The sequence below is a fragment of the Catharus ustulatus genome, chromosome 10, assembly GCF_009819885.2.
Source record: "Catharus ustulatus isolate bCatUst1 chromosome 10, bCatUst1.pri.v2, whole genome shotgun sequence".
NCBI classification, from domain to species: domain Eukaryota; kingdom Metazoa; phylum Chordata; class Aves; order Passeriformes; family Turdidae; genus Catharus; species Catharus ustulatus.
The window spans coordinates 17214983-17227050 of record NC_046230.1 but is presented as its reverse complement, the minus strand read 5'-3'; the positions used below and the strand labels follow the sequence as shown (position 1 = coordinate 17227050).

At 45.9% G+C, this 12068-nt stretch overlaps 1 protein-coding gene across 2 annotated transcripts; it reads right to left on the bottom strand.

Annotated features, from left to right (window-relative positions):
• Positions 1-212: 212 nt before the first annotated feature.
• Positions 213-10023, bottom strand: COPS7B (COP9 signalosome subunit 7B). Of its 2 annotated transcripts, none has more exons than XM_033068562.2 (7): positions 9940-10023; positions 7865-8040; positions 6620-6695; positions 4995-5083; positions 4212-4414; positions 2859-2964; positions 213-1567 (listed from the first exon to the last, which is right to left on the bottom strand). In XM_033068562.2, exons 2-7 carry the CDS (start codon positions 8024-8026, stop codon positions 1409-1411), a joined length of 795 nt encoding a protein of 264 aa, XP_032924453.1. In that variant the 5' UTR covers positions 8027-8040; positions 9940-10023; the 3' UTR covers positions 213-1408. The 2 variants fall into 2 exon arrangements, with proteins under 2 accessions (XP_032924453.1, XP_032924454.1); XM_033068563.1 differs by lacking the exon at positions 213-1567 and adding an exon at positions 1697-1900.
• Positions 10024-12068: the final 2045 nt, after the last annotated feature.

Sequence of the window (12068 nt, the reverse complement as noted above, 5' to 3'; positions counted from 1 at the left end):
CTCAGCTATCAGCTTTGCCACAGATCCTTCTGCACAAATCTGGACAAAGATGAACTACTGACAAAATGTGAAGAGGCTTCCCTGTCTCCCAGATGCATCAGAGAGATCAATCAGACCTTCGGTCAGCATACACCAAGAATCAAATAAATGCTCAAGTGAACATGTGCCAAAAAACAAGCCTAAACCAGCCTCAAAGTCAAGACTCCAGACTCTGACATTAAATCAGCATTTTTAATTTTTTTTTTCTAAAATGTACTTTTTTATGAATTGCTGTTCCAATGCTTCCCCTTTAAAAAAAACCCCCACACCTTACCAAACTAGGTGCAAATCACCTGAAGTTAGTTTGTAACAAATAAAAAAAACCCCACAAAACAAAGGCTGAAATGCTTCAGAATCACAACAATGTACAAAAAAAAAAAAAAAGGGGGAGGAAAATACAACCTGAAAGTGTTCAAAATTCAGAAAGACTTGTCAAGTCCATTGCTTCAGCAAGGGGATGCTGCTGCGACCCCTGCCAGTGGGTCCTGGGCCACCAGCCTGCCTCGATGCCAAACACGCTCCTCTCCCACTGCCAGCATCCAAGGAAGAGCGAATGCATTACCCTCTGAAGGTATCAATGGGGGAAACATCTCACAAGCAGCTCTGGGAGGACACATCACATTCAGGAGGAATAGTTTCTAGCATGTCCCTAACCACCTGCAAGGTCTGTGTGAAAGAGCAGCCTCCTTCCTCCTTATTGTACTGATGCCTCAGAGATGCAGAACAGTGCTTTAAATCTGTGAGAGATTAAAGGGCTTAGTAAGGGCAGTAAACAGATAAGTAAACAGCCCAGCACTAGAACTCATCTTCACAGAGCGAGGTAGTGTGAATTTCACCCCAGTTTAAAATAGACAGGGGTAGTGGAAAGGCTGAAGGCTTCCATGTAAAGCAGTTCCTGGCCTAGAAATCTTCCTGTGCTCCCTTTGGGAATGAAAAGATCTGTGTTGATGGCTTCCTCGCTCCCAGCCTGGCTTTGGTAGCCACACTTCAACCCTGGGATTCAGATGCTTGCTATAGAAGCTCTCCCATGATCTGAGTTAGTACAGCAGCTTCCTCAAGGTTAAGCAGCAATGAACTAGCTGGGAGGGAGCAAAACGGTCCACAGATATTTTGGTTTTTTCCTGCCCCTTTTGGTTAGTCCCTTTCTTTAAAAGTCCCTCTGGACAGGACTGGAACAGGGACACCCTGAAAACTCAAAGGAGCTGCACAGTGTAACTTAGCCAGGTGCTGCTAACTGGGAGCTGCTCAAACAGGGCTTTTACTTGCCAGCCAGGAAGGGACTGGCCCAGAACCCACTGAAAAGGAGACGCAGGCCCTTTCTGCTGCTCCTGTTGTCATTCCCGACCGAATGACATTTAGATGGTGTGTTCTAGTGACGGCTGGAGACCAGCCCTTTGACTTTGGACATCTTCTTTGTGGGCTGCCTTTGTTCTGTGTGTGGAGGGCACTCTCGCTCTACCAGCTGCTGTTCCATCTCCTGTGCCGACGACGAGGCTGTAGCTTTTAATGTTTTCTTTATGTTTGTGACCTGGCCAAGAAGAGACAGTGAATCAGCACCTGCTTCTTCCTCCCCTTGCAGCAGACACTCGGCTCATAAACATATTGAAAAACCCCTGGAGTATAAGAGTGGAGATTATAAAAGAGACTCTCCCAGCAGTAACATGCTCTGCATTTGAATTTAATAAAGGTAATGTTTCATCTTCATTTACAGACAAAGCTGATAGTATTTCCAGTCTGGAATAACTAGGGATTACTTTTTTTCCTAAGAGACAATGATAAAATACGGTATCACCCTTCTGTCTGGCTGGAGGGTCCTACTACTACCTTGGTGCAGAAGGGAGCCATCCTACCATTCTGTTAGCTAAAAGCAGGAAGGAGAAAGGAGACAGTGAAAAAAAAATTTATTCTCAGGACAGAATTCAAAAAGGAAAAATGCCATTTAGCCTAGGTGACAACCTGAGACACAGGTGTTTACTAAGAAGCAGGAACAGAAATTGGTTTTGTGGGAAGCAGCAATAATATTTCTGCTACTCTGGCTGAAAAGGAGAGATTCAACACTAAGCACTATCCTTGGTCCCCTGGAACTCTGCAGGGCTCACCACAAATACAGTGAGCAAACCTCAAAAAAACCCCAAGGTTTGGGAGTAGGGTGTGCCAACTCCAAGCCAAAGGCATCTGGCAAACCAAACGTGCTATGGATGCCGATCAGCCGCCAAGCAGATGCACACATAAACCTGCAGGGATGATGAGCCCTGCTGCAGTGTTTCGGGAAGCCCATCCCCACCCTCCCAGCGGCCGGAGCCGAGGTTCGGGCGCAGGGCCGGGCTGGACCGCGGGCTCGTGCTGCCACCTAACGGCGGGAGCGCGCCAGGGCCCGGCCCCACGGGGGAGCTGCCGCGGGCACTTTGCAAAAGCAATTGTGACTCCAGAGATTTTTAACTACACTTCCAGGTTTAACAGAAAGTGTTTTGTACTTCATACCTGCCTTGTGCAAAGGGAAACAGAGTTCCAATGAAGATCTGGGATAAAAGCGCAGTTTTTCTAACGAATCAGTACAGGAAACCACAATTAGTGCAGTCACCTCGCCCAAATTTATAACAATTCATCAAGAGAAGTTCCACTCCACTGGATGTTTGATATTTGTGGTCTTACTAGCACTCAGGAGCAGATGTGTTTTCTTTCTACTCCATGCCTGATTTGCATGATTGCTAGCCTTTTTCTGAGAGCCGTGAGCATCAACCAGGCATTACCAGATTATTTCCTTCAGCAAACAAACATTTATCCAACATCACAGAAGCCTGAGATGACTCTGTACCCACCTCCATCTCTACCTGCTGCTGAGTTCGGTGGTGGTTCTCTTTGTACTGGTTGGCTCTAAGTACTTGCTGTTCAATTCCTAAAAGAACTGCTTCACAGCCATCACACCTGCAAGATACAAACAATGTCAAACAAGTGTTTACAAGTTCTCTCTGGAGCAGCTCAATCAGGCAATCTGAAAAGTCACACTCATCTAAAAGTTTAAGAGATTATTAAATTTATACTTCCTGCTTAGAGTTGCAAAAAACTGGCAACAAAAAGCTTTACTGTGTACTTGATGCATTTCTCAGCATTCTCTAGAGAGTCTGTGTTACTCTTACCATCAAATAGTAAGTGCAGGTTCAATGTACTTTCATCTTCCTTTTCCATCAGAATTACAGCTTAAACAGGATGCAACACAGTATTTAAATGTAAAATTTTAAAATTAAAGAAAAAAGTAATACTGAGATAATCCTCCTGCCTGTTAAGTGTCCAAATGACAAGAGCACTCAGCATGGAACTCAGAACTGGAGAAGACAAAAAGGGAATTGGCACGGAGTTCACTGTCACCTTCCAAACAACGCTTCAAGGTCCTGGAAGCTGTCAGAGCCTTCCCACCATGATGGGACCGAGGGAGTTGGAGCAGAGAAGCAAAAGCTGCCCCTACTACAGGACAGCATATTTACCCAGCAGTTTAATTACTTTTCATGCACTCATTACCATGGCAACTAGGAAGCAATTACCAGTCAGCTCAGGACCTGCCACAGGCTCCACAGTCTATGGGGGGATTTCTTTAGGTGGGAAGGGAATCCTACAAAACTATGAGAAACAGCTTCCTGCTAAAGGAACAAAGTGATAATACCACAGCCCCACTATAGCTGCAGACAGGCTGCCTTTGCAGGATCAAAGAAAAGACAAAGCCACCTGACACTTCAAACTTGAAGAGATATCCCATCCAAAGAGCTGTGATTCTCTAAAATTTGCCCACACAGTTCTTAACACAGTGAAAAAAAAGCTGAAAACTAACAGTTCTGTCTTCATTAGTAAGTGCTGCAGCTCCCACCACAAAACCATGAGTCCACTTTGGCACCTCTTTCTGCAAAGTCCTCAACTCTCACTGGGGTTCTGCCATGTAAAAGCTACAGTGAGAGCAGAAGCTCACAATGTGGTAGAGTTTGGCTTGATACATAACACAAATTGAATCCCAGATGGGATCTTGGAAAACTTGCCCAACAGGCTCCTCCTTCAAGTGCCTCCTTATAGCATAAGACTCCTGATTAATGGAACATGGTGAAATTGAGCCAGCATTTGAAACTCAGGGGAAAAACAGGACAAGCTACGTACAAGGAACAAGGAGGGTGGAGAGACTGACTCACCATTCCTGGAGTGTTTTGACAATGTTACTGATGTCCTTCTTCTGAATGTCTCTGCCGATACAAAAGTCCACCTCCAACACCTGGTTTCGTTGATCCAGCTTCCCTTGGATAATATCTGTGTAAACTGCTTCAATAATGAGATCTTCCAGCTCCCTCAGATTCCTCATATCCAGGTCCTTCAGCAATACTGAATAGGGAATGCACTAAAAACAGCAAGACCAAGAATAAGTTAACAGTCCTAGAGTAAAAATGAATGGTTAAGCCTCAAAAGGTTGAGGTTCAACTGTTTATTGTATCCTACACTTAGAACTGCAGGTGCAGCAGTGACTGATCATGGCAGAACAAATGCTTCCTAGGCTATGAAATATTCTGACACAACTTTGGTAATTCCTGAAACTTTGGTATAGCACATTCTACAAGAAAAAAGGTAAATGGGATTGTAGAAAAAATGAAGAGTGTTGCATAATTATCTAGAACAAAAAGTCAGTGTTGTAAAGATTCTCCATCTCCAGCAGTGAAAAAAGCCATACAAAGTTTCCCAGACTTTCCTGACCAATCTGCATGCCAGTTCAGACACCCCTACATTTCACCCATGGAAGTCCACTAAGTTAGTATCCCAAATGCACCAGGAGAGAACACTGTACCCTACATGCACTTTTTTCCCAGTAGAGGATTTTTTTGTGAGTACCCATGCAGTCTGATACAACTTCAGTACTCTGGAATGGATGCCATTTTCTAAAACAAAACCAAGAGACAACAGCTGTCAAACCCCCCACATTTTACCTTCATTCGGGAAGCCAGGCTTACGATAGTCAAGTGTTTCAGCTTGTTTTTCTGAGTCACTGTTAATTCAGGCAGGTTATCTTTGTTTGCTGTTAATATCAAAAAGACAGGATTCAGGACTTTACTTCGAAAATTACATAATCCAGGCTGCAGAACTTCAGGCAAGTTATGCTACACTACACCCTGAAATACTGAACACCTCCAGCTAATGTGGGTGCTGGCTGATGAACAGAGCACGGTGCTGCTGCTGCAGAAAAATTGGAACGTCCAGGGAGAGAAGAGGAAAAGTTAAGAACAACTTGGCAATTCCATTCTTATCTGCTTTTTTAGTAATTCTGGTTCTGGAGTTAGAAGGTAATTCCCAACTGGTGCCCTGCTGAAACAGTTGGTCAATGGCTTCTTTACTACCAAATAAATTTTACTTCATTAACAAGTTGACAGAAAAAAATCTTCGTCCTTTGCTGATCTGGTTGCAAATACATTTGGTTTTATTTCTCTGAAGAACTGCAGAATTTAAAATGTAAAGTACCAGGCTGAGGAAGGGAGGAGATACCATTAATCTAGATGGCCACACTGTCACTGTATTATATCCATGTGCCCCATGAATATTTAAAGAAGAGAAAGGAAACTGGCAGCCCTCCAAAGCTAAGAAACTCTTTCAAATATCTACTTTAATGGAAATTAGTGTTTCAGGGCCACTCAAATTCTCCCATCCATCCCACCTCATCCAATGCTCTACATTTTGACTGCTTTCCCCCCCTTTCTCTTTCTCCACTAGAAAAGGAAGAATGAACTGTGCTGTCACACACTGTGACACAAGTGCCATGGACAGCAAGCACATCCTCTCATCAGTCACAGAATTCATGAGGCTCATGTTGCTCCACAGACACTGGAATTTCCAGTCTTGCATTTACAGATGCCACTGCTCCTTACAGGAACTAGGTATAGATAGCTCATCCACTACCCTAAGAACCAGCACTATGACAGAATTATTTGTCACACTCTGTAATGGTCTGGATGAGGCTGCTACCCACAAATTAAGCATTAAATTGTAGCAGAATGGAAGCATAAGCACCGGAGATAAAAGCACATTTCAACAGATACAAAGATGATTCACACACAGTCTTTCTAAGGCTGTATTAAAAGTCATTATTTCAACTTGTATTCTAGCTAAGAAATTACTCACTTTTTTCAGCAATGCCATCATGAAATAAAAGGTTATCTCACAAACCATGTAGGTTTTTATAAATAATGCAGAACAATTTTGTCTAAGTTTTCTGCAGTTTCCATAACTGGTGTAATCTAAATTTCCATAGAGATGTCTGAAATTTCCCTCTGCAGAGGTAAGTGGTCTGTGAACGTCAATGAATTCTGCTGCAGACAAATTCAACCCAGTGCTGCAGCCCCATCCAAACCAGTAGCACCCCAGAGTCTCTAACCCTTCCTTTCATTTTTAGCAAGTAAAAAGCACACATGACCCAGACCCCCTACAGAACATTCTCCTTCTAAGCAAGTTCTGGTCCTGGATGCTTTCACCCAGGTATCTAAGAAAGCAAAGAATTGCCTCTGACAATCCTAAAGGGCCACCCAGTCCCACACTCTGCAGACAGGCAGCAGTCTCTTACCAACATAGTCGCGGTACGTTCCATATGCAAACAGGTTCAGCAGCTGGAAATAGGCAGCATTAGACCCTTCAGCAAGCTGAGGGGACAAAAGAAATGTCACATAAAATGGGCAACACAATCTTGATAGGCACCTTCTCCACAGAATGATTTAAGTCTGCAAAGGACAAGCAGCACCCAGAAAAGCAATTCTATCCCAAGCTGCTCCCTTTCTATGGCCTCAGGAGCAGGAAATTTCAGCAGTTTTAGAGTCAAGATGATCCAGCCATTTCTATGCACTGGAACTTAACTCCAGTTTGTACTGTCAAGTGCTTTGTGTGGCATCTTGGGAGGTAAAAGAAAAAAGCAAATCTTAACTTCAGCTGACAACCTACAGGGCCAGCTCCTCTCATCAGGTGATGGTGATGGCTGGTAAGGATCCTGTGAAAGCTAGGACAGCTTACCTGCAGAGCCACCACAGCTTCAAAGCAAAGCAAGCTGGGACACTGTAACAGGTGTGCATTTGAAGGTAGCAGCTCTTCTCTTGCCTGCAAACACTTCACTGGAATAATGGCAGCACCAAGCAGTGATTTTTATTGATTGGGTTTTTAATACCATTGGCTGCACACAAATCCAGAAAAAAACCAGTACTTGTGATTTGATGCTGAATAAGCAAGGGGCTTTTATGCACATTTAAGAGCCTGTTTGGAAAGCTAAACTTGCTGTACACTTGCTGTAAACTTGTGTTACTCCAGCTGCAGAGATACTCAACTTAGATTCCTTCAGTGTAGTACAGGCAGGGGCTGGCAAAGCATTCTCAGCAAAAGCTCTGAAACTTACTTTCCACTTTGGTTTGAAATGGTTTGGATTTGGTTGCCACCCAGGCCTGATACACTAGACATCTGCTCAAAAAGACTTTGGAGAGCACTGAAGTTCTGCTTTCCAGGACAGTAAAGAATTAGAAAGGCATTCTTTCCTTGTTGGCTGCCAAAGTGCCTTCTTAAAACTGCTACTGTGCTGCTGCCAGGTTTTTGCTGTGTTAGCAATTGCCTCAAGGTAGCAAAGCTTTATATGGGTATTCTTTAACACCTAACATGTACAGGCAAAAGCAAGGTCAGTCTCCTATTCAAAAACATCTCTCAACCCAGGGAAGTCGCACCAGGCCCTCCTGGCAAAGAAATTTCACTCACAGGCTGCCTGTGGAAACTTCTGGGGATCCCTTATACAGGTAGTACAGAAGGGGCATCTGAATAAAAACCCAACTCTTACCTCTTTCACATTTGTTAACTCCAACAGCTCCCCGAAGACATACACCCCAGGAGCTTCCAGCACTTGATTTATAAGAGCAGTCAGAGCTGAGCCACTGGTTCCTTTGGCTAGTAAAATGAACTGCTCTAGAAGATTGCAGGATGGCTTCTGTTCTCCTGCCATTCTAGGTTTTCAATCTGTCAGTAAAAGAACATAATATTAACTCTGTTGAGTTCTGCCTGGTAGGGCACCAGAAGCTGCTCAGCACAGCAACATTTCAGTGTCAGCCAAGCCAGGCTTTTCTTCAGCATTCAGGAGGCAGGCCAGAAACCCAGCAGGTTCAAATGCTGGGGAGAAAGAATGACTCCCATAATTTCTAAGCAAAATTTCTGTCTGATCAGCTCCCTAAAAGGATCTGCTCTTGCAGATCCCTTCTTATAGGACAGGACTTCAGATTTCATGCTGTTTTCAGACCTTTCCTTCTAGTGATGCTGCCAAATAATGCCAGCTGTAAAGGTGTTTATTGATACACTTGATTGACTTCCTCCTTCCTCATTACACAGCTGCAAACCAGCAACCAAAGTAATTCCCTGTGAAGGAGTGATGCACACTCTGTGCCCACACATCCCACCTTTTCCTTTGACTCTGGCTATTGATACACCGTGTATCCATAATTTCCACTGCTTTCTCAGCCCAAAAGGCAAACTGGGGCCTGTAAGCAGCTCCCTGGTCTGCACTGTACTGTTCAAGTGTTTTGGGTTAACTGGAAAGCTTAAGTGATAAAAATACCCTTTCTACAAAGGCTCTATTTAAGTCCCTGTAAAGAGAGGTCTTTGTCTTTGGCTGCTGCCTGACATTTCTGGTGTGCATGTTGTCTCCCAGCACCAACATGTTGCTTTTGAAATGTAAACCACCATTTATTAACAAGTTCCACAAAATGAGCTGTTTGTTTACAAACAACTAAGACAAAACTTCCCAAGCATGTTATTCAGAAACCAAACAAAGGACTTAGCAGATAAGGGAGGTTTTGTGTTATGTTTGTATGGGATAATTATCAAGCAGAGGGCATAACCTTTACTCTGGTGAGGAAAACCAAACACCAGAGAACCCAACAGCAGAGAACCTGTTCTGTGTGACCCACATGGGCTGGGCCCACATCCTCCCTTGTGGGGGGAAGCACAGTCATACAGGGGCTTCACAGTTTCACCAGGCCTAACCAAATTAAGGCTTGTGAAGGCATCACAGCTTCCTGTATTAGTCAACTTCTAAAAATACACTTTACTCTGTTCCATTACACCTGCAGGTACAAATGGTCTCAGCTGGAGTGGGCAATCTTTAACGCATTCCACACAGAGATAGCTCAGCCCCCGAAGGCTCTTTGGGGTTCTTGCCATCAGAGGCACAAGTGGAGCTTGGCTGAACAGCACCTCGGTTCTGACCGAGAAATCCCGTGTGGCTGAATATTCTGTGTGGCTGCCTAACACATCAGTGCTGCTCCCTCTGCCCACAGAGAGGATAATTCCCTACGAGAGAACATGGACTGACTCTGCTGGCAATGAGGCTCCGATTTCATAGCTCTATTGTCCTCCCTCACAGGTAATCAAACCACACGCTGGTGTGTGAGGTTACAAAAGACTGTCTGGCTGTATCCATGCCCTGGTGGGAACGGAATGCCAATTCTCTGCCCCTTTCCAAGTAAACGTTCGGACAACTGCGGTGCTATCGCAACCTGTGTGCGCACCCGTGTCACAGGGAATACCTCGCTGCTTCCACAACCAATTTACCCCGGGTAGAAGTGACTGAAATACAGCAGACACTCCAACGTAGCTTGTCCAAAGGCTACAACAACCCAAGTAGGGGGACAAGCCGAGCTTCTCTCGCGGTCAGGCCTTTCTAAGGTAGCTCAGGGAGCTTCAGGGCGGGAAGTGGCCCGCAGACCCCGCAGCAGGAAGGCGGGGGTTTCCCGGCCCTGCCGCTCCCCCAGACCCCTGGCAGAGCCCTCAGGCCCCACCGAGCCCTGCTGCAGGCGGTAATTTACCGGGGGTCCCTCACCGCCTCCCCCGTTCTCAGGAGGCTTCTCCCAGCCCCGGCATTACCTCTCCGCTCCCGGCCTCCCGTCCCGCCGCTCCCGGCGCCGAACCCGCCGCGCCTCAGGCCGCCATGATGGCGGCGCCGGTGTCCGCGCGCGGCTCCTTCCCCCCGGAACGCGCGGGCCGCGCCGAACGTTCCGCCCGGTCCCGCCAGGACCGGGAGCCGCGACCCGGCATCCCCGGGACAGCGGCATGGGGACGGCGGGACCTGCAGACTTGCTAGGGAAGGGGTCACAGCTCCAACCCTGGCAGAGCTCAAGGAGTGTTTGGAAACACTTTCAGGCACACAATGGGATTGTTGGAGCTGTCCTGTGCAAGGACAGGAGTTGGGCTTGATGATCCTTGTGAGTCCCTTCCCACTCAGGATATTCTGTGATTCTACCAGCTGAGCCTCTCAGGCCAATCCTCCTGGGAAATACCAAGAGATGGAGTGAAGATAGAACTGATTTTAAACTCCATAGAAAAATGGTCCATAGAAATGATAAACCAAAGGGCAGAACTCTGGCTGTGACACGATGGGTAGAAAGGGAACTGGAAGGATTAAATTTCCCCCGAGGGAGGATCAGGAGCTAAAATTCAATTGAAGGGGTATCAGAACAAGGGTGTAAAGAAGATGGAATCGGGGGTTGCTAACCTCCCCAAGATTTGTAGGCTCATCCATGCCATATTGTGAATAAAATGTGTCTCTGTTAAAAATCCTTCAGCTGTGAGCAACGTGCTTCTGACTTGCAGTCAGCAAGTCCCTGAAGATCAAATCATGGACCAGCATGGTCAGGAGGGGGGAGCTTTCAAGGAATGAACATCAGAAACTATTAGGGAAACTGATGGGGCTTAGCCTGTGTCTCAGAGCCATCCACAGCAGGTCCTGAGGGTCCCATCATCCATCAGAGGTGTCAGCCGAGTGCAGAGGTGCAGGTGCTGGAATGCTGTTGTGACATTCTGGGCTTCAAAGCAAATTGGATGTAAAAAAAAACCAGGCCCTGCGCAACAAGGGAACTGAGCCAGGGCTATAACAAGCCAGTCAGTAATTTACTTAAGCCACACTTAGCTCTCATTTGCACAGAGAGGGAGAATTACCTCTTTAATCAGATCCTAACCAGGCCCTTCTCCACAGTTCCTGTCATCCTGCAGACATGCTGGAACAGTTGCCTTGGACAAGCAGTGTGTGGCCTCCTTTTTCCCAACACTCGCTAAAGCTTGAATTCCAGACTGAAATAGAAATGGAAATATATGATTGTGAGCTATTTTCCATGGATTGGTTTTGCAACCTTTTGCTGGGTAAAAATCATCTGCTAGCCACATGTAGGTCAGCCAGGAGTCCCTGTCCTGATACTTCCCAACTGTTGACAGCCAGCCTGGCTGGCTGACCTGGACTTTGGAGGACAGCATCAGCTAAGCTCAGCTTTTGGTATGGATTTTTGTTTTTAAGAGGAAAAATATGTGGATGTCCAGCTGTCTCATTCCCTTTTAAACAGCTATTGCAACCTCTTGTTCCACCCACGCAGCTCTCTGTGTGCCAGGAGATGTTAATCCATTTTATCTTTTAATGTTGGCATTATCTCTTGACTCACCCCACCTCTTCCCCTTTTGATTCTGCAGCCCAGGTCCCTTTTAGGCAGCATATAATTCACCTTATTTCCCTACACTGCCACAGTAATGTTCCCAAGCAGTGGTGTCCTGGACCCCCAGACTTTTGAGGACATCTAAACTCACCAAAGAGAGGGTCAACAGTGAAAATACTTTTTTGTTTCTTATATTTTCACTTATCATTCATCACTCACCTGTGCGTGCTTCCATGACCCTTCATCCATTCGTCCTCACTCCCTGCAGCTGCCAGAACACACCTCCAGAGCACGGTGGAGCAGAGGTTCCATGCTCTACTGAAAAGATTCCAAACTCTCAGTATTTCCCAGGATCCAGGGACTAAGCTGCTTACTGGACTCTCACCTTAGCCAGGCAAGGGGTGATGTCTGGGTGGTTTAGATGTGAAGTTGTACAACCTCTTCCATCAAGTGTGGGGTGCGATGAAGCCCCAGTTTACTAAAGTACCTTCCAGTTATGCTGCTCTGCAGAAACACCAGCTCCTTTACCTGCACCTTGAGAGAACAGCTGCTGGAGAAGCAGAAAGCAGGCTG

Excerpts from the sequence above, each read along its gene's own strand:
- COPS7B (XM_033068562.2), bottom strand. The coding sequence starts at position 8,026 with ATGGCAGGAGAACAGAAGCCATCCTGCAATCTTCTAGAGCAGTTCATT. Across the intron at positions 5,084-6,619 it reads AACGTACCGCGACTATGTTG|CAAACAAAGATAACCTGCCT; the intron begins GTAAGAGACTGC and ends TGATATTAACAG. Across the intron at positions 2,965-4,211 it reads GTCAAAACACTCCAGGAATG|GTGTGATGGCTGTGAAGCAG; the intron begins GTGAGTCAGTCT and ends TGTATCTTGCAG.